The 21,791-nt window shown below is 47.6% G+C and overlaps 1 protein-coding gene across 2 annotated transcripts; it reads right to left on the reverse strand.

Annotated features, from left to right (window-relative positions):
- Window positions 1–562: 562 nt before the first annotated feature.
- On the reverse strand, window positions 563–18,155 carry CRYBA1 (crystallin beta A1). 2 transcript variants are annotated; one of them, XM_067472255.1, is made up of 7 exons: window positions 18,059–18,155; window positions 17,578–17,660; window positions 14,594–14,658; window positions 10,243–10,361; window positions 7,556–7,697; window positions 7,320–7,462; window positions 563–770 (listed from the first exon to the last, which is right to left on the reverse strand). In XM_067472255.1, exons 3-7 carry the CDS (start codon window positions 14,636–14,638, stop codon window positions 623–625), a joined length of 597 nt encoding a protein of 198 aa, XP_067328356.1. In that variant the 5' UTR covers window positions 14,639–14,658; window positions 17,578–17,660; window positions 18,059–18,155; the 3' UTR covers window positions 563–622. The 2 variants fall into 2 exon arrangements, with proteins under 2 accessions (XP_067328356.1, XP_067328357.1); XM_067472256.1 differs by having other exon boundaries at window positions 17,578–17,663.
- Window positions 18,156–21,791: the final 3,636 nt, after the last annotated feature.

The raw sequence follows: 21,791 nt of genomic DNA on the forward strand, positions 1-21,791 counted from the left end.
CTATACCGAGCCCATAACACTTGTTTGGCAACACCGGGACCCCTGATCCTTGTTGGGCAAGTGGTCTCAAACTGCATTCATGATACAATGTGGGTCCGGCATGGGCAAACTTGGGCCCTTTCTCTAAAGGTTTTGGATTTCAAAACCTTTTGGGCTATACCAGGCCCATAACCCTTGTTGGGCAACACCGGGACCCCTGATCCTTGTTAGGGAAGTGGTCTCAAACTGCATTTATGATACAATGTTGCTCCGGCATGGACAAACTTTGGCCCTTTCTCCAGGGGTTTTTGACTTCGACTCCCGCAATTCCTGACTGCCTTGGACCCTTTCCTCCCCCCCCCCCCCAAGTTTGCCCATGCCTTGAATGGCTTGTCACTCATGCCAAGACGTTGTGCCCACTCCCCAATAATGATACAGACATGCGGTGGATTCCTGACATGCGGTTTCTTCCAAGGTGTTTATTCATATCTGTGGCAGCCAAGCGGGCACTGCGAAGAGGAGAGGAGGAGGAGGAGGAGGAGGAGGCCCCTCAGCCCCATAGAGGAGGGCCGGGGGGGGGGGGGGTCCTTGGGCATCGGTGGAGAGTGGCCCCAGGGCCCGGAGAGAGGCGAGCAGGAAAGCCTTATTGCTGCACCCGCCGGATGGACTGGATCTGGGCGGTCTGGGCATGGGAGCCCCACTCCCGCCAGTGCTTGTAGTCCCCGCCGTGGTGGTCAAACTCCAGGATGTACTGGTAGCCGCGGTAGCCAGGGTACTGGTAGCACACCCACCTGGGAGGGAAGAAGGAATCCTAGAATCAAAGAGTTGGAAGAGACCTCCTGGGCCATCCAGTCCAACCCCATTCTGCCAAGAAGCAGGAATAATTGCACTCAAATCACCCCTGACAGATGGCCATCCAGCCTCTCTTTAAAGGCTTCCAAAGAAGGAGCCTCCACCACACTCCCTCCGGGGCAGAGAGTTCCACTACTGAACAGCTCTCTCTCACACTCATAGAATCCTAGAATCAAAAGAGTTGGAAGAGACCTCATGGGCAATCATCCAGTCCAACCCCATTCTGCCAAGAAGCAGGAATATTGCATTCAAATCACCCCTGACAGATGGCCATCCAGCCTCTGTGTAAAAGCTTCCAAAGAAGGAGCCTCCACCACACTCTGGGGCAGAGAGTTCCACTGCTGAACGGCTCTCACAGTCAGGAAGTTCTTCCTCATGTTCAGATGGAATCTCCTCTCTTGTAGTTTGAAGCCATTGTCCCATTGCGTCCTAGTCTCCAGGGAAGCAGAAAGGAAGCTTGCTCCCTCCTCCTCCCTGTGATTTCCTCTCACATATTTATACATGGCCATCATATCCCCTCTCAGCCTTCTCTTCTTCAGGCTAAACATGCCCAGCTCCTTAAGCCGCTCCTCATAGGGCTTGTTCTCCAACGGAAGGGACCGGTTTGAGAAGTTTCTGACCACCTTGGCACCAGGCACCTCCCAGAAACCATCACTCTGTTGACAAAGGATGCCAAGAGTGACAGCGCTCAGCTTGATTGACGTCCCTGAGCCCTGCAAGGTGCCCTCTTTCACCCCTGGTTGAGTTGATAGCCCAACACCTAGAACCCTAGAGTTGGGAGAGACCTGGTGGGACATCCAGTCCAACCCCATTCTGCCAAGAAGCAGGAAAACCACATTCAGAGCACCCCTGACAGATGGCCATACGAAACCCTCACTCTGTTGACAAAGGATGCCAAGAGTGACAACGCTCGGCTTGATTGACATCCCTGAGCCCTGCAAGGTGCCCTCTTTCACCCCTGGTTGAGTTGATCGCCCACTTCCAACACATTAGAGTTCTCCCACCCTGGACCTTCAACGAACGAATGAACTACAAATTATTATTATTATTATTATTATTATTATTATTATTATTATTATCCCCTAGGCAGGAAGCAGCCAGGCTTTGAAGCTGCAGGGACACTGAATGCTAATCAAGCTGGACAGTGGCAACATTCACACTTGCCTCAAGCAGACAAGAATTTTTTCTCCCACCCTTGACCTTCAACTAATGAATAAAAAACCTATTATTATTATTATTATTCCCCAGGCAGGAAGCAGCCAGGCTTTGAAGCTGCAGGGCCATTCAATGCTAATCAAACTGGACAGTGGCAACATTCACACTTGCCTCAAGCAGACAATTTTTCCCCCACCCTTAATCTTCAACTAACAAATAAACAACCTATTATTATTATTATTATTATTCCCCAGGCAGGAAGCAGCCAGGCTTTGAAACTGCAGGGCCATTCAATGCTAATCAAGCTGGACAGTGGCAACTTTCACAGCTGCCTCAAGCAGACAATTTTTTCTCCCACCCTTAATCTTCAACTAACGAATAAACAACCTATTATTATTATTATTATTATTATTATTATTATTATTATTATTATTATATCCCAGGCAGGAAGCAGCCAGGCTTTGAAGCTGCAGGGCCATTCAATGCTAATCAAACTGGACAGTGGCAACATTCACACTTGCCTCAAGCAGACAATTTTTCCCCCACCCTTAATCTTCAACTAACGAATAAACAACCTATTATTATTATTATTATTATTATTATTCCCCAGGCAGGAAGCAGCCAGGCTTTGAAGCTGCAGGGCCATTCAATGCTAATCAAGCTGGACAGTGGCAACATTCACACTTGCCTCAAGCAGACAATTTTTCCCCCACCCTTAATCTTCAACTAACGAATAAACAACAAATTATTATTATTATTATTATTATTATCCCCCAGGCAGGAAGCAGCCAGGCTTTGAAACTGCAGGGCCATTCAATGCTAATCAAGCTGGACAGTGGCAACATTCACAACTGCCTCAAGCAGACAATTTTTTCTCCCACCCTTAATCTTCAACTAACGAATAAACAACAAATTATAATAATTATTATTATTATTATTATTATTATCCCCCAGGCAGGAAGCAGCCAGGCTTTGAAGCTGCAGGGACATTCAGTGCTAATCAAGCTGGACTGGCAACATCCACTGGGAATTCTTTCTCCCACCCTGGACCTTCAACAGATACATAAACTCAATTTTCCTATTTTCCAACAGACCTCACAGCCTCTGAGGATGCCTGCCAGAGATGTGGGTGAAACGTCAGGAGAGAATGCTTCGGGAATATGGCTGGACAGACCGGAAAACTCACAGCAACCTGGTGATTCCGGCCATGAAAGCCTTCGACAACACAGTGGTTTGGGTCAATATAGTACTATTGATTATGCTGCTCAGGACATAGAAAGGGATCCTGTTTTATTCCTGGATGCGATAGGCCATTGGTCAGTGGACACGGACTGACCAATGGCCGTCCCTTGATGTTCTTAGAGAAGACAGCAGAGGGCACTCTTGGCTTTGCATTACTCTGCAGATAAACAAGAGAGGTGTACGGATCCCAGCTTCCAGATGCCAAGGGACCACTCTTGCTATCATGCCACTGAGGCCAGGCTAACTGGGACTAATGGGAACTGGAGTCCAACAGTATCGGCCAATGTTACCTCTTCCTTTGGAGGCTTTTCTCTGTAGTAAAGTAATATGGTTGCACTATTTACAACAACAAGGGTTCCATAACACAAATAAACAAAAACACAGTAGTTTTACACACAGCAGCCTTCACACTGGAGCTTTCCCACACCGAGGCTTCTCTCACACTGAGGTATATCTCACAATCCTCAGGACAACACTAGCTTTGGAATATTAACTCTAACAGGTTGCACTATTTACAACAACAAGATTTCCACAACACAAATAAACAAATAAACAAATACACAGTAGCTTTACACACAGCAGCCTTCACACTGGAGCTTTCCCACACCGAGGCTTCTCTCACACTGAGGTATATCTCACAATCCTCAGGACAACACTAGCTTTGGAATATTAACTCTAACAGGTTGCACTATTTACAACAACAAGATTTCCACAACACAAATAAACAAATAAACAAATACACAGTAGCTTTACACACAGCAGCCTTCACACTGGAGCTTTCCCACACCGAGGCTTCTCTCACACTGAGGTATATCTCACAATCCTCAGGACAACACTAGCTTTGGAATATTAACTCTAACAGGTTGCACTATTTACAACAACAAGATTTCCACAACACAAATAAACAAATACACAGTAGCTTTACACACAGCAGCCTTCACACTGGAGCTTTCCCACACTGAGGCTTCTCTCACACAGAGGTATATCTCACAATCCTCAGGACGACACTAGCTTTGGAATACTAACTCTAAAAGCTTCGACCTACTAACGTTTTCAGTGCTTGACTTATACTTTTGTGAATCAGCAGCAGTGTGACCCAGCACCAGTGGTCCAAAGTGATAGAAAGAACAAATACACAATAGCTTTACACACAGCAGCCTTCACACTGGAGCTTCCCCATACCGAGGCTTCTCACAGACTGAGGTTTATCTCACAATCTGCAGGACGACACTATCTTTGGTCCACTAACTCTTAACAGGCTTCGGCCTACTAACTTTTCCAGTGCTTGACTTATACTTTTGTGAGTCAGCAGCAGCGTGACCCAGCACCAGTGGTCCAAAGTGAAAGAAAGAACAAAAACACATAGGCCAAAATGTTATCTCTTCCTTAGGAGGCTTTTCTCTGTAGTAAAATAATATGGTTGCCTTATTTACAACAACAGGTGTGCCATAACACAAATAAATAAGTACACAGTAGCTTTACACACAGCAGCCTTTGCATTGGAGCTTTCTCACAAGAGGCTTCTCTCACACAGAAGTTTATCTCACAATCCGCAGGACGACACTAGCTTTGGCACACTAGCTCTAAAAGGCTTCGGCCTACTAACTTTTTCAGTGCTTGACTCATACTTTTGTGATTCAGCAGCAGCGTGACCCAGCACCAGTGGTCCAAAGTGATAGAAAGAACAAGGATTCCATAACACAAATAAACAAATACACAGTAGCTTTACACACAGCAGCCTTCACACTGGAGCTTTCCCACACCGAGGCTTCTCTCACACAGAGGTTCACCTCACAATCCTCAGAATGACACTCGCTTTGGCCCACTAACTCTAACAGACAACAGCCTTCACACTGGAGCTTTCTCACATGAGGCTTCTCTCACACAGAGGTTTACCTCACACTGCTCAGGACGACACTCGCTTTGGCCCACTGACTCTAACAGGCAGCAGCCTTCACACTAGAGCTTTCTCACACGAGGCTTCTCTCACACAGAGGTTTACCTCATACTGCTCAGGACGACACTCGCTTTGGCCCACTAACCCTAACAGGCTTCGACCTACTAACTTTTTCAGTGCTTGGCTCATACTTTTGTGAGTCAGCAGCAGCGTGACCCAGCACCAGTGGTCCAAAGTGATAGAAGGAACAAAAACACATAGGCCAAAATGTTATCTCTTCCTTAGGAGGCTTTTCTCTGTAGTAAAATAATATGGTTGCACTATTTACAACAACAAGTGTGCCATAACACAAATAAATAAGTACACAGTAGCTTTACACAGAGAAGCATTCACACTGGATCTTTCCCACATGAGGCTTCTCTCACACAGAGGTTTACTTCACAGTCCACAGGAGGAAACTAGCTTTGGCCCACTGACTCTAACAGGCAGCAGCCTTCACACTAGAGCTTTCTTACATGAGGCTTCTCTCACACAGAGGTTTACTTCATAATCCGCAGGATGAAACTAGCTTTGACCCACTGACTCTAACAGGCAGCAGCCCTCACACTACAGCTTTCTCACATGAGGCTTCTCTCACACAGAGGTTTACCTCACTCTCCTCAGGACGACACTCGCTTTGGCCCACTGACTCTAACAGACAGCAGCCTTCACACTGGAGCTTTCTCACATGAGGCTTCTCTCACACAGAGGTTTACCTCACTCTCCTCGGGATGACACTCGCTTTGACCCACTAACTCTAACAGCAGCAGCCTTCATATTACAGCTTTCTCACATGAGGCTTCTCTCACACAGAGGTTTACCTCACTCTCCTCAGGACGACACTCGCTTTGGTTCACTGACTCTAACAGGCAGCAGCCTTCACACTGGATCTTTCCCACATGAGGCTTCTCTCACACAGAGGTTTACCTCACTCTCCTCAGGACGACACTCGCTTTGGTCCACTGACTCTAACAGGCAGCAGCCTTCACACAGCAGCCTAGAGCTTTCCCACATGAGGCTTCTCTCACACAGAGGTTTACCTCACACTGCTCAGGACAACACTAGCTTTGGCCCACTAACTCTTAACAGGCAGCAGCGTTCAGGCTTCTCACACACAGAGGTTTACCTCACAATCCCCAGAACGACACTCGCTTTGGCCCACTGACTAACAGGCAGCAGCCTTCACACTGGATCTTTCCCACATGAGGCTTCTCTCACACAGAGGTTTACCTCACAATCCACAGGATGAAACTAGCTTTGGCCCACTGACTCTAACAGGCAGCAGCCTTCACACTGGAGCTTTCCCACATGAGGCTTCTCTCACACAGAGGTTTACCTCACAATCCACAGGATGAAACTAGCTTTGGCCCACTGACTCTGACAGGCAGCAGCCTTCACACTAGAGCTCTCTCACATTAGACTTCTCTCACACAGAGGTTTATCTGCATAATGAAACTAGCTTAGGCCCACTGACTCTAACACGCAGCAGCCTTCACACTAGAGCTTTCTCACATGAGGCTTCTCTCACACAGAGGTTCACCTCACTCTCAGAACGACACTCGCTTTGGCCCACTGACTCTAACAAGCAGCAGCCTTCACACTAGAGCTTTCTCACATTAGGCTTCTCTCACACAAAGGTTTACCTCACAATCCGCAGGATGAAACTAGCTTTGACCCACTAACTCTAACAGGCAGCAGCTTTCTCACATTAGGCTTCTCTCACACAGAGGTTTACCTCACTCTTCTCAGGATGACACTCGCTTTGGCCCACTGACTCTAACAGGCAGCAGCCTTCACACTAGAGCTTTCTCACATGAGGCTTCTCTCACACAGAGGTTTACCTAACACTGCTCAGGACAACACTAGCTTTGGCCCACTAACTCTTAACAGGAAGCACCGTTCAGGCTTCTCTCACACAGAGGTTTACCTCACTTTCCTCAGGACGACACTCGCTTTGGCCCACTGACTCTAACAGGCAGAAACCTTCACACTAGAGCTTTCTCACACGAGGCTTCTCTCACACAGAGGTTTACCTCACTCTCCTCAGGATGACACTCAGGAGTTGAATTCCATAACAACTGGAGGGCCAAAGTTTGTCCATGCTTGTCCCCCCCCCCCACCCCAATTTCTCCATTTTGGCCACCCCACTACTTACGCGCCACTGTGGACCTTCATGGAGCCCACTTCGTTGCTGCCCCACCCCATGGCTTGCAGCGAAGGGTAGTCGTCTTGGAGGTCCCATTGGTGCCCCATGAAGTTCTCCTTCTCATAGAGGGTGATCTTGGACTCCTTGTGGTTCTGCGGGTTCGGGAGGAAAGGACACCCCGATGAGACTATGGCACTGTGGCCGAATACCTCGGGGCAAAAGCAACCACAGTGCTTTGGACTCACCGCGGAGTTGATGGGGCGGAAGGACATCAGCCGCTCGACGTGGTAAGCGTTGCTCCCGCTCCAGGCTTCCCACCGAGGGTACTCCCCGCGCTCCAGCACAAACTGCTGCCCACAGTAGTTGGTGTGTTCGTAGCCAAACCACCTGAAGGCAAAGAGGAAGCAGGCGGGGATCGTGGGTTGGAAGAGCATAGGATAATAGATTAGCATTTAAGGGCCTAGCATTTTCAAGGGGTGGCTTCTTACTGCCTGGGGGAATCTTTTGCTGAGAGGTGATTAGCTGTCCCTGATTTCCCCATCTGTAACTGGTGGCGCAGGGGGTTAAACCACTGAGCTGCTGTACTTCCTGACCGAAAGGTTGGCGGTTCGGATCCAGGGAGTGGGATGAGCTCCCGCTGTCAGCCCCAGCTCCTGCCGACCTAGCAATTTGCAAACATGCAAGTGCGAGTAGATGAATAGATACCTCTTCTGCAGGAAGGTAATGATGCTCCATGCAGTGTTAAACCGCTGAGCCGCTGTACTTGCTGACTGAAAGGTTGGCGGTTCGGATCCAGGGAGTGGGGTGAGCTCCCGCTGTCAGCCCCAGCTCCTGCTGACCTAGCAATTTGCAAACATGCAAGTGCGAGTAGATCGATAGGTACCTCTTCTGCAGGAAGGTAATGATGCTCCATGCAGTGTTAAACCGCTGAGCTGCTGTACTTGCTGACCGAAAGGTTGGCGGTTTGAATCCAGGGTGTGGGGTGAGCTCCCACTGTCAGTCCCAGCTCCTGCCGACCTAGCAATTTGCAAACATGCAAGTGCGAGTAGGTCAATAGGTACCTCTTCTGCAGGAAGGTAATGATGCTCCATGCAGTGTTAAACCGCTGAGCTGCTGTACTTGCTGACTGAAAGGTTGGCGGTTCGGATCCAGGGAGTGGGGTGAGCTCCCGCTGTCAGCCCCAGCTCCTGCCGACCTAGCAATTTGCAAACATGCAAGTGCAAGTAGATCAATAGGTACGTCTTCTGCAGGAAGGTAATGATGCTCCATGCAGTGTTAAACTGCTGAACTGCTGTACTTGCTGACTGAAAGGTTGGCGGTTCGGATCCAGAGAGTGGGGTGAGCTCCCACTTTCAGCCCCAGCTCCTGCCGACCTAGCAATTTGCAAACATGCAAGTGCGAGTAGATCAATAGGTACCTCTTCTGCAGGAAGGTAATGATGCTCCATGCAGTGTTAAACCGCTGAGCTGCTGTACTTGTTGACCGAAAGGTTCGGCGGTTCGAATCCAGGGAGTGGGGTGAGCTCCCGCTGTCAGCCCAATTTGCAAACATGCAAGTGCGAGTAGATCAATAGGTACCTCTTCTGCAGGAAGGTAATGATGCTCCATGCAGTGTTAAACCGCTGAGCTGCTGTACTTGCTGACCAAAAGGTTCAGCGGTTCGAATCCAGGGAGTGGGGTGAGCTCCCGCTGTCAGCCCCAGCTCCTGCCGACCTAGCAATTTGCAAACATGCAAGTGCGAGTAGATCAATAGGTACCTCTTCTGCAGGAAGGTAATGATGCTCCATGCAGTGTTAAACCGCTGAGCTGCTGTACTTGCTGACCGAAAGGTTGGCGGTTCGAATCCAGGGAGTGGGGTGAGCTCCCGCTGTCAGCCCCAGCTCCTGCCGACCTAGCAATTTGCAAACATGCAAGTGCGAGTAGATCAATAGGTACCTCTTCTGCAGGAAGGTAATGATGCTCCATGCAGTGTTAAACCGCTGAGCTGCTGTACTTGCTGACCGAAAGGTTGGCGGTTCGGATCCAGGGAGTGGGGTGAGCTCCCGCTGTCAGCCCAATTTGCAAACATGCAAGTGCGAGTAGATCACTAGGTACCTCTTCTTCAGGAAGGTAATGTTGCTCCATGCAGTGTTAAACCGCTGAGCTGCTGTACTTGCTGACCGAAAGGTTGGCAGTTCGGATCCAGGGAGTGGGGTGAGCTCCCGCTGTCAGCCCCAGCTCCTGCCGACCTAGCAATTTGCAAACATGCAAGTGCGAGTAGATCGATAGGTACCTTTTCTGCAGGAAGGTAACGATGCTCCATGCAGACATGCTGGCCACATGACCTTGGAGGTGTCTACGGACAACGCCGGCTCTTTGGCTTAGAGATGGACACAACTGGACTTAACGTCAGGGGAGACCTTCACCTTTCCCTAACTGGTCTGGATTCATGATTGCTGCTTGATGTACTTAACTAACTGAATATTCAACACTGTTTTGGCTTCTGTCCAGAGGTAATTTTCAACGGTCAGCAAGCAGTATTTTGGCGTCCGCCCCCCCCCCCAACCAATCACTGATATATATATTTTCTGTTCGTCGTGGAGTTCATAGGTGAACTATACATCCCAGTAACTACAACTCGCGTATGTCAAGGTCTATTTCCCCCCAAGAGCAGCTCAAGAGCACCCCTGCGCAAAATCAAGTGTACCGCGGCTGCTTACTTTGCGTAAGGGTTGAGCCGCCCCTGCTTCTGTCTAAAGCATTAGAAGTGAATCGATGCTTTGTCAATAATCATGATAGGACGCCCTTTCGGGGACCCTTTTGTGATGCAAAACTATATTTCTGCATTTCTTTCTTCCTATTTTTCAGCTCTTGGGTGGGTTTCCCCAACCCCTTGGAGACTTGGCTCCTCCACCCTGATGTTGGAAGGCTTTGGGGCGGCCCTTGCTACTCACGCGCCAGTCTCCACTTTGAGCGAGCGGATGTTGTCGAAGCTGCACTCCATGATGCTGGGGCAGGAGGCCGCAAACTCCATCCTCTTGCCCTGGAAGTTCTCTTGGTCGTAGATGGTGATCTGGAAGGGAGACAGGAAGAACCGCAAGGGGTTGCAATAGAAGCCCAGGCAGAAAAGCAAAAAAGAAGGGCACTCTCTGAGCCTCTTCCAAATTTAGTCCCACCTTGAAGAACTAGCTTGAATTGTGGGTCGCAGAAAAGCTCTCTGAACCTGTTCCAAGTTTAGTTCCATCTTGAACAACTAGCTTGAATTACGCTGCGGGTCGCTGCAAATCACCTCCAAGCTTGTTTATTTATTTACAGTACTAGCTGTCCCTTGCCACACGTTCCTGTGGCCCAGTCTGTGTATATGTATTTTGTGTGTGTATATGTAGGAAGGACTTCCTGACTGTGAGAGCTGTTCAGCAGTGGAACTCTCTGCCCCGGAGTGTGGTGGAAGCTCCTTTTTTGGAGGCTTTTAAACGGAGGCTGGATGGCCATCTGTCAGGGGTGCTTTGAATGCAATATTCCTGCTTCTTGGCAGAATGGGGTTGGACTGGATGATGGCCCAGGAGGTCTCTTCCAACTCTAGGATTCTATGATTCTATATGTGTGTATGCATATATATGTGTGTGTGTGTGTGTGTACAGAGGCTGAATGGCCATCTGTCGGGGGTGCTTTGAATGCAATATTCCTGCTTCTTGGCAGAATGGGGTGGATTGGATGGCCCAGGAGGTCTCTTCCAACTCTTGGATTCTATGATTCTATATGTGTGTATGCATATGTGTGTGTGTGTGTGTTTATATGTGTACATGCATATTGTGTATATGTGTATGCTTATCTACATGCATATTTGTGTATATATATCTATCTATGTGGATATATATATGTGTATACATATGTATATGCATGTGTGTGTATTTATGTATATATGTGTGTATGTATATGTATGTGTGTATATGTGTATATTTGTGCATATATATACGTGTGTGTATGCATGTACATATGTATATGAGTGTAAGTGTATATGTATATATGGTGTATTTTGGGGGGTTTTAAGTCTGTTCTGCTGGGGTTTTGTGTATGTGTATGTGCGTATATGTGTGTGTGTGTGTGTGTACAGGTATGTATGTGTACATATGTATATGTATATGCATATTTGTGTATATATATGTATGTATGTGGACATATGTGTGTGTGTACATATGTATATGTATGTGTGCATGTGTTTATGTATATATGTGTGTATGTATATGTATGTATGTATATGTGTATATTTGTGTGTGTTTGCATATATATATGTGTGTGTGCATTTACATATGAATGTATGTGTATATGTATATATGGTGTATTTTTTGGATTTTTAAATGTGTTCAGCTGGAGTTTTGTGTGTGTGCATATATGTATATGTGTGTACATGTGTATATGTATGTGTGCATGAATGCGTGCATGTGTATATGTATATATGTGTGTATGTATATGTATGTGTGTATATGTGTATATGTGTGTGCATGTACATATGAGTGTATGTGTATATGTATATATGGTGTATTTTTTGGGTTTTTAAGTCTGTTCTGCTGGAGTTTTGTGTGTGTGTGTGTGCATATATGTATATGTGTGTACATGTGTATATGTATGTGTGCATGTGTGTATGTATATATGTGTGTATATGTGTATATGTGTATATTTGTGTTTGTGCTTATATATACGTGTGTGTATGAATGTGTGCATTTGTATATGTATATTAGTCTATGTGTATATGTATATATGGTGTATTTTGGGGGGTTTTAAGTCTGTTCCGCTGGGGTTTTGTGTGTGTGTGTGTGTGTGTGTGTGCGTGTGTGTGTGCTTACAGATGATGGTCACTTGTTGGCCTGAGAGGTGTCTTGTGTCCAAATTTGGTGTCAATTCGTCCAGTGGTTTTTGAGTTATGTTCATCCCACAAACGAACATGACATTTTTATTTATATAGATTGATATTCTGTTGGCCTTGCTCAGGATGAGAAGGTGACAGGAGAGAGAAAGTGTATCCATGAGACCCCGTATTGCCTTCTCCTGATCTAGAATCCTAGAGCTGGAAGAGACCCCCAAGGGCCATCCAGTCCACCCCCGTGCCATGCAGGAAAGTACAATCAAAGCACTCCCGACAGACAGCCTCTGCGGACTCCACCACACTCCCAGGCAGCCTGGGCCTCTCTCCTGGAAGTTCTTCCTCACCTTTTCAGCCGAATCGCTTTCCCTACCATTTGAAACCATGGCTCCCTTCTTGTGCCCTGGTCTCTGGAGCAGCAGGAAGTCAGTTTTCCTCCTCCTCCTCCTCCTTCTCTTTTTGCATCTTGAAACATGGTTCTCATGTTCCCTCTCTACCTTCTCTTCTCCCAGGTAAACATCCCCCAGGAGGAAAGGAGGAAGGAAAAAGAAAAGGGAGGGAGGAAGAGAGGAAGAGAAGGAAGGAAAGAAGGAAGGAGGGAGAAAGGGAAGGAGGGATTAAAAAAAGGCAAGGAAGGGAAGACAAAAGGGAAGGAAGGACGAAAGGGTGGGAGGGAATGGAGGGAGGGAGGAAAGAGAGAAGGATGGGAAAACAAAAGGGAAGGAAGAAAAGAAGGAAGGAAGGAAGGAGAAAGGGAAGAAGGGAGAAAAAAGGGAAGGAAGGGAAGACAAAAGGGAAGGAAGGAAGGACAAAAGGGTGGAAGAGACTGGTGGGAGGGAGGAAAGAGAGAAGGGAGGAAGAGAGGAAGAGAAGGATGGAAGGATGGGTGGAAGGGAATGGAGGGAGGAAAGAGAGAAGGGAAAGCAAAAGAGAAGGAAGGAAGGAGGGAGGGAGAAAGGGAAGGAGGGAGGAAAAAAGGGGAAGGGAAGACAAAAGGATGGAAGGAAATGGAGGGAGGGAGGAAAGAGAGAAAGAAGGGAAGACAAAAAGGAAGGCAGGAGAAGAAGGGAGAGAAGGAAAGGAGGGAGAAAAGAAGGAAGGAAGGAAAGACAAAAGGGTGGAAGGGAAGGAGGAAGGAAAGAGAGAAGGAAGGGAGGAAGAGAAGTCTGGAAGGAAGGAAGGGTGGAAGGGAATGGAGGGAGGGAGGAAAGAGAGAAGGAAGGGAAAACAAAAGGAAAGGAAGGGGGAAAAGGAAGGAAGGAAGGAAGGAAGGAAGGAGAAAGGGAGAGAGAGAAGGAGGGAGAAAAAAGGGAAGAAAAGGAAGACAAAAGAGAAGGAAGGAAGGAAGGAGAAAAAAGGGAAGGAAGGATGAAAGGGTGGAAGGGAATGGAGGGAGAGAGGAAAGAGAGAAGGAAGGGAAGACAAAAAGGAAGGAAGGAAGAAGGAGGGAGAGAGGGAAGGAGGGAGAAGAGAGGGAAGGAAGGAAAGACAAAAGGGTGGAAGGGAAGGAGGAAGGAAAAAGAGAAGGAAGGGAAACCTGGAAGGAAGGAAGGGTGGAAGGGACTGGAAGGAGGGAGGAAGAGAGGAAAGAGAGAAGAAAGGGAAGACAAAAGGGAAGGAAGGAAGGAGAAGGATGGAGAGAGGGAAGGAGGGAGGAAAGAGGGAAGGGAAAACAAAAGGAAAGAAAGAAGAGAGGGAGGGAGAAAGGGAAGGAAGGGAAAACAAAAGGGAAGGAAGGAGAAGGAGAGATGGAAAGAGGGAAGGAAGGAAGGGAAGGATGGAAGGAGAAAGGAAAGAGTGAAGGAAGGATATGATGTTGAGAGAGGGGAGGGCCTGAGAAAAGAGCCCAAGGGGCCGCATTCTTCCCCTGGAACTGTGTTACACACCGACAGGGCAGACCCAATACATAGATAGAGGGATATATAGGCTTTCCCATCTTCGGCATCTTGGAGGCTGTGTTTGATTCTGGCCATGAGGTGGTGCTGTTGCTCCATCCTCCATACCAAAGATTTCCTCTTTTTGATTGAATTGCCGTATTTTTTATATATTTCCTTCTGGTTCCATTAAAACACCTCCCTGAGTTAAAACGTTCATATTTATCTACTCAGGGCTGTTTTCGATCTGCTAGGTGGGCAGTGAGCTGGGTTGAAGGTCGGGTGCTCACTCCCGACCCGGGCTTCGAACTGCCAATCTTTCGATTGGCCAGATTTATTGCATTTGGTGGTTAACCCGCTGTGCTGAAGCTCGGCCCATGTTGACTTTGGTATAAGAAGATCCCAGATACTCCAGCGAGGAAAGCCGGGATACAACCATAGGGTTGCTGTGAGTTTTCTGGAACATGGCCATACAGCCCAGAAAACTCACAGCAACCCAGTCATTCTGGCCATGACAACACAATTCCCTTTAGTGTACCCCAAAATGGGATCGTTTTCATTAGGACATACCTTCCAGGGACCAAACTGTGCTTGTTGTGGGTTGGTTTGAGCCATCTTGGCGACAAAGGTGAAATCTAAGCAAGAGAAAGAGGGAGAAACGACATTGTTTTGACTGGCATCGGACGTTGGAACTGTGGATCGGAGTCGATGAAGCAACCGGCAAAACCACCTCTGAGTCTGCTAAAAGCACCCTACAAAATTAACGGGGTCACCCAAGTCGATGGGCGAGTTGAAGGGAAACACACACTGGTTTGACCTTCTCTCCAGCCTCCCTTCAAGGAGAAGGCAGCAACAAATCCTTCAAAACAAAGAGGCAAATTTCCTAAGGATTCCTCAGCAACTCGGTCTGTAGAGTCGTTCCATACCAATTTAATCACCACGGGATCCTGGGGTTTTGCAGTTTGATGGTTTGAAGGATAGAGTGGAAGGAAGAGAGAGAAACCGGGACGTTGTAAATAGGAAAATGGGATGGTAGAGGAGTAACCAGAGTTGTAAAAAAAATGATTTTGGCCTCCGTTTGTAAAAGAGAGATAGTTGATATACTTTGTATGCAAAGTCAACCCCATATAAAACCACATACGGTAGAGTCTCGCTTATCCGACTTTCACAGCTAGGTTGGCAGAAGCTGGGGCTAACAGCAAGAGCTCACCCAGCTCCCCGGATTTGAACCGCCGACCTTTCGGTCAGGAAGTTCAACAGCTCAGTGGTTTAACACGGTGTCAGGGGGCCTGTATTTACCCATAATGTGATACAGTAGAGTCTTACTTATCCAACCTTTGCTTATCCGACATTCAGTTTTATCTGATGCTCTTATCCGACACCCCCCTTTTCCTCCAGCATTTTCCCTTCAATTAAAGGAGTGCTCCCCAACTCTCTCCATTCCCAGTAGTTTATTTATCCGACATTCGCTTATCCGACGTTCCGTCTTATCCAATACTCTTATGCGACACCCCCCTTTTCCTCCAGCATTTCCTCTTCAATTAAACTAACGCTACCCAACTCTCTCTCCATTCCCAGTAGAGTCTCGCTTATCTGACTTTCGCTTATCCAACATTCCTTCTTATCTGACGCTCTTATCCGAGGCCCCCCTTTTCCACCAGCATTTTGTCTTCAATTAAAGGAGTGCTCCCCAACTCTCTCCCCATTTCCAGCAGAGTCTCGCTTATCCGACATTCGCTTATCCGACATTCCTTCTTATCCAACGCTCTTATCCGAGTTCCCCCTATTCCTCTGGCATTTCCCCTTCAATTAAAGGAACTCTCCCCAACTCTTTCTCCATACCCAGTAGAATTTCACTTATCTGACCTTCGCTTATCTGACATTCCTTCTTATCTGACATTCTTATCTGAGGCCCCCCTTTCCTCCGGCATTTTCCCTTCAATTAAGCGCCCCCCAACTCTCTCCCCATTTCCAGTAGAGTCTCACTTATCCAACCTTCACTTCTCCGATGTTCCATCTTATCTGATACTTTTATCTGACACCCCACTTTTCCTCCAGCATTTCCTCTTCAATTAAAGGAGCGCTCCCCAACTCTCTCCCCATTTCCAGTAGAGTCTCACTTATCCAACCTTCACTTCTCTGACGTTCCATTTTGATACTCTTATCCGACACCCCTCTTTTCTTCCAGCATTTCCTCTTCAACGCTCCCCAACTCTTTCTCCGTACCCAGTAGAGTCTCACTTATCCAACCTTTGCTTATCCAACATTTCTTCTTATCCAACGCTCTTATCCGAGTTCCCCCTTTCCTCCGGCATTTTCCCTTCAATTAAGAGCCCCCCAACTCTCTCCCCATTTCCAGCAGAGTCTCGCTTATCCGACCTTCGCTTATCCAACATTCCTTCTTATCCAACGCTCTTATCCGAGTTCCCCCTTTTCCTCCGGCATTTGGCCTTCAATTAAGTGCCCCCAACTCTCTCCTCATTTCCAGTAGAGTCTCATTTATCTGACCTTCTATCTTATCCGACCTTCCATCTTATCCGACATTCCGTTTTATCCAATACTCTTATCCAAGGGCCCCCTTTTCCTCCGGCATTTCCCCTTCAATTAAGCGCCCCCAACTCTCTCCCCATTTTCAGTAGAATCTTGCTTATCTGACCTTCACTTATCCAACATTCCTTCTTATCCAACGCTCTTATCTGAGGCTCTGCTATTTTCCCTTCAGTTAAGCGCCCCCCAACTCTCTCCCCATTTCCAGTAGTCTCGTTTATCCGACCTTCCATCTTATCCAACCTTTTAAGTGAAATAGGCAAGACAAGGAGTAGGAAGAGGAAGGAGGAAAGGGGGAAAAGAGGCAGGACTGAAACCAGAAGTGTCCTCCCTCCTTCCCTCTGTGATTTCCCCTCTCCTCTTCCGTATCCGGGCACTTCCCTCTAGTCCCGGGGCGATGCCTTGCTTTAACTCTTTGAGTCACGGTTGTCAGTATTCTCGGTGTCTAGCACCGCATTGGATGGGTAATAGTAGGAGACTCACTATTATCCGACATTTTTGTTTATCTGACATTCTGCCGGTCCGTTCATGTCGGATATGGGAGACTCACTATTATCCGACATTTTTGTTTATCTGACATTCTGCCGGTCCGTTCATGTCGGATATGGGAGACTCACTATTATCTGACATTTTTGTTCATCTGACATTCTGCCGGTCCGTTCATGTCGGATACCTGAGACTCTACTGTATTCTATTATGTGACGACTCCTGTTCAAACATTTCGAGTTCCGTCTCTATTGACGCTGCCGTTTCTTTGTTCCGGACTGTTTGACTGCGGCAAACGGGCGATTTGTCTTTCCCAAAGTATTTAGTCATTGACTTAAATGGATCCCATTCCCCACCCACCGGGCTCAAAATACAATAAAGCTGGAATGATAACTATAAACAAAACAAAAAATACTCAAGCGCAGGCTCCAATATCGTTAAGGATAAAACGAGCAGAGAATTATTATAATATATATATATATATTACAGGTAATAAAATCAGAGAGACGTAATAAACCAACCTTAAGCACTGCTAAAAACAGGAAGGAATGGGGGAGTCTTCGCTGCTAGTTGAAAACCTCTCAAGGCAAACAGATGTGTGAGTCTGCTTTGAAATAGGAAACAAAAAAGATGGAAATAAATCAATTTACGCCTTTGAAACTCAAGCGTCGATGGATCCGATGGAAGGGAGTGAAATCCTTCCAAAGGGATCCTAGAGACGTCTTTGCAACGAGACTGGGTTCCGACTAACATGGCAATCGATGGATTTGGATATTTTGTGGGCATTGAGAGACCTTGGAGTGTCGCCATTCCTGCCCCAAAACAAGTCACCTTTTTGGGTCCCCAAATACCTCACTTTCACTATATTTGGGGTCATCCCTATGGGGCATGGAGAGGTGAACGCCCCAAAGGCCTGTGCCACTGACCGGTGGATGATGCGCTCGAGACTCATCCGAAGAGGGGTCAGAGGAGAGGTCCCTACTCGCCGGGCCCGGCTCTCACCTCGCTCGCTGTGTGCCGACAGTTCCTCCATGGGCCGCGTACCTTCGGACCGGCCTCCTCGGCTTATATAGTGCCAGTGTCCAGACAGGGACTGGGCACCGTTTGAGCTGGAGTCAGCACGATGCATTCTCTGCCATTGAGCCGCTCTTGATCCCCGGGAGATTTTGGCCGCTCGCCTCTGTGGTCCAAGTCACATTCTTGGCAGGGAACGGGTCCAAAACATCCCCTCCGGGCAGACTGGCAATGACAGCAAGAACTCCCTCTCCCCACACAAACAATGGGTCACAGTGTCCATTGGGAGAGGAAATTGAGATAATATTATTATTAATTAATTAATATGATTAATTAAATAAATAATATAACTTATTATTATTATTATTATTATTATTATTATTATTATTATTAGGGATGGGAATCAGAGGGTCTCTTCGCACCCATCTCTTTTGGTACTAAGAGAGTGGTCCCTGGTCAAAGTAGTCTCTGGTCAAAATGGTTCCTTGTCAAAATTGTCTCTGGTCAAAGTAGTCCCTGGTCGTGGTCCCTGGTTAAAGTGGTCCCTGGTCAAGAGGTCCCTGGTCCAAGTAGTTTTTGGTCAGTAGTCCCTGGTCAAAGTGGTCCCTGGCCAAAATAGTCTCTGGTCAAAATGGTGCCTGGTCAAAATGGTCCCTGGTCAAAATGGTCTCTGGTCAAAGTGGTCCCTGGTCAAAGTAGTCTCTGGTCAAAATTGTCCCTGGTCAAAGTGGTCCCTGGTCAAGTGGTCCCTGGTCAAAGTAGTCTCTGGTCAAAATGGTTCCTTGTCAAAATTGTCTCTGGTCAAAGTAGTCCCTGGTCAAGTGGTCCCTGGTTAAAGTGGTCCCTGGTCAAGAGGTCCCTGGTCCAAGTAGTTTTTGGTCAGTAGTCCCTGGTCAAAGTGGTCCCTGGCCAAAATAGTCTCTGGTCAAAATGGTGCCTGGTCAAAATGGTCCCTGGTCAAAATGGTCTCTGGTCAAAGTGGTCCCTGGTCAAAGTAGTCTCTGGTCAAAATTGTCCCTGGTCAAAGTGGTCCCTGGTCAAGTGGTCCCTGGTCAAAATGATCCCTGGTCAAGTGGTCCCTGGTCAAAGTAATCTCTGGTCAAAATTGTCTCTAGACTCTGGACCCTGGTCAAAGTAATCTCTGGTCAAAATTGTCTCTGGTCAAAGTGATCCCTGGTCAAGTGGTCCCTGGTCAAAGTAGTCTCTGGTCAAAATTGTCCTTGGTTAAAGTGGTCTCTGGTCAAAGTGGTCCCTGGTCAAAACTGTCTCTGTTCAAAGTGGTCCCTGGTCAAGTGGTTCCTGGTTAAAGTGGTCCCTGGTCAAACTGGTCCCTGGTCAAGTGGTCCCTGGTCAAAGAAGTCTCTGGTCAAAGTAGTCTGTGGTCAAAATTGTCTATGGTCAAAGTGGTCCCTGGTTAAAGTGGTCTCTGGTCAAGTGGTCCCTAGTCAAGTAGTCTCTGCTCAAAGTGGTCCCTGGTCAAGTGGTCCCTGGTCAAAGTAGTCTCTGGTCAAAATGAACTCAGGTCAAAGTGGTCCCTGGTCAAAATGCTCCCTGGTCAAGTGGTCCCTAGTTAAGTAGTCTCTGGTCAAAGTGGTCCCTGGTCAAGTGGTCCCTGGTCAAAGTGGTCCCTGGTCAAAATGGTCTCTGGTCAAAGTAGTCCCTGGTCAAAGTGGTCCCTGGTCAAAATGGTTCCTGGTCAAGTGGTCCCTGGTCAAAGTAATCTCTGGTCAAAATTGTCTCTGGTCAAAGTGGTCCCTGGTTAATGTAGGCCCTGGTCAAGTGGTCCCTAGTCAAGTAGTCTCTGGTCAAAATTGCCTCTGGTCAAAGTGGTCCCTGGTCAAAGTGGTCCCTGGTTAATGTAGTCTCTGGTCAAGTGATCCCTGGTCAAGTGGTCCCTGGTCAAAATTGTCTCTGGTCAAAGCGGTCTCTGGTCAAAAAAAGGTTGGAAATCGAACCATCTGTACGGAAACTTAAAATGGATTCCTCCACAACTTAAAAGGTTCTGACATCCATGAAGATATAATTTTCTTCCTGACAACACAACCAAGATGCAACCATCTGATTCTTTCAGGTGGATCTCACCTGTTGGAGAGCTCAGTGCCTCCAACAATGACAGCACCCAGGTTGCATTGACTCACTTTCTCAAGGAGCCCCAAGTGGCACAGTCAGTTAAAACCTTGGGCCAGCAGGACTGCTGACCAACAGGTCAGCGGTTCGAATCCAGGGGAGCGTGGGTTGGGCTCCCTCGGTCAGCTCCAGCTCCCCAAATGGGGACATGAGAAAAGCCTCCAAGAAGGATGGTAAAACATCAAAACATCTGGGCAACGTCCTTGCAGATGGCCAATTCTCTCTGACATGGGGCAAAGCACATACTCTTGACCCTAGATGTTTGTTTCCTGAGACTAGGACACGATGCAGGAGTAGAGATGCCACCTAAACATTAGGAAGGACATCCTGATAGTAAGAGCTGTTCAAGAGCAGTGGAAGATCTAAGATGGTAGGGTCTCCTTCTCTTGGATGGACTTCTGCTGTGAGGGCTTGGGTTGCGTGTTCCTACATGAAGGAAAGAAGGGACTGGATGGTTCTTCCAAGTTTGGGATCCGAGCTTTGCCTCCCATTGAGGTCTGTATGGATGCTGTTTGCTGGCCTGCCCCTCATTTGGGGGTTTGTGGGATGGAGGCGAAGGGAAGTCCTCTTGGAAGTTGGACGGCTGCCCTTCCCGCGCTGGTCAGGCCTTGTGTCCCGTGCCTGCTGGGCTCAGCACTTTCCCCGGCCGGCCCTTTTGTGTTTCCGCAAGTAAGCGATGGGGAATTCAACAAAGCGGGCTCAGCTTAATCGAGCGGCCCAGGGGAGGGAGCGCTTTAATCAGCTTCAGATTGGGGAGACCCAATCGGGAGGAGATGGCCTGATCGGGGGCAAAGGTTCGGGGAGGGCAGAGGCCGGTGGATGCTGGGATCTCCCAGAACACACTATGAGCCATACATATCAAGAGGAACATCACCACCACGTGTTTTAATCTTTGCTCTGTGTCTTTTGAGATATTTGAATATCGATATACATGGCTTCATCTATGCTGACGATCATGCCATCACCGCTCACGCAGGGAGCTTTGAAAGGGTTGAACAGAAGCTCTCCAAAGCTTTAGGTGCACTTATTGCCTATTACAAGGGAAACCAGCTGGTTTCTAATCCATCTAAGTTTCATCTATGCTGACGATCATGCCATCACCGCTCACGCAGGGAGCTTCGAAAGGGTTGAACAGAAGCTTTAGGAGCGCTTACTGCCTATTCCAGGGAAAATCAGCTGATTCCTAATTTATTGTCGAAGGTTTTCATGGCCAGAATCACTGGGTTGTTGTAGGTTTTTCGGGCTAGATGGCCATATTCCAGGAGCATTCTCTCCTGACGTTTTACCTGCATCTGTCAGACTGAAGGAAGCGGTAGATGCTGGGAACTCCCAAAACACATTATGAGCCATATAAATCAAGAGGAACGTCACCACCAACTTTCTTGCCATGTGTTTTAATCTTTGCTCTGTGTCTTTTGAAATATTTGAATATAGATATATATAGCTTCATCTATGCTGACGATTGCGCCATCACTGCTCAAGCTGGGAGCTTTGAAAGGGTTGAACAGAAGCTTTAGGTGCTCTTACTGCCTATCCCAGGAAAAATCAGCTGATTCCCCACTTATTGTCAAAGGCTTTCGTAGCCGGAATCACC

Source organism: Anolis sagrei, chromosome 11 (assembly GCF_037176765.1).
Source record: "Anolis sagrei isolate rAnoSag1 chromosome 11, rAnoSag1.mat, whole genome shotgun sequence".
Lineage (NCBI taxonomy): Eukaryota > Metazoa > Chordata > Lepidosauria > Squamata > Dactyloidae > Anolis > Anolis sagrei.

Excerpts from the sequence above, each read along its gene's own strand:
- CRYBA1 (XM_067472255.1), bottom strand. The coding sequence starts at position 14,638 with ATGGCTCAAACCAACCCACAACAAGCACAGTTTGGTCCCTGGAAG. Across the intron at positions 10,362-14,593 it reads CACAGTTTGGTCCCTGGAAG|ATCACCATCTACGACCAAGA; the intron begins GTATGTCCTAAT and ends TCTCCCTTCCAG. Across the intron at positions 7,698-10,242 it reads CTCAAAGTGGAGACTGGCGC|GTGGTTTGGCTACGAACACA; the intron begins GTGAGTAGCAAG and ends CTTTGCCTTCAG.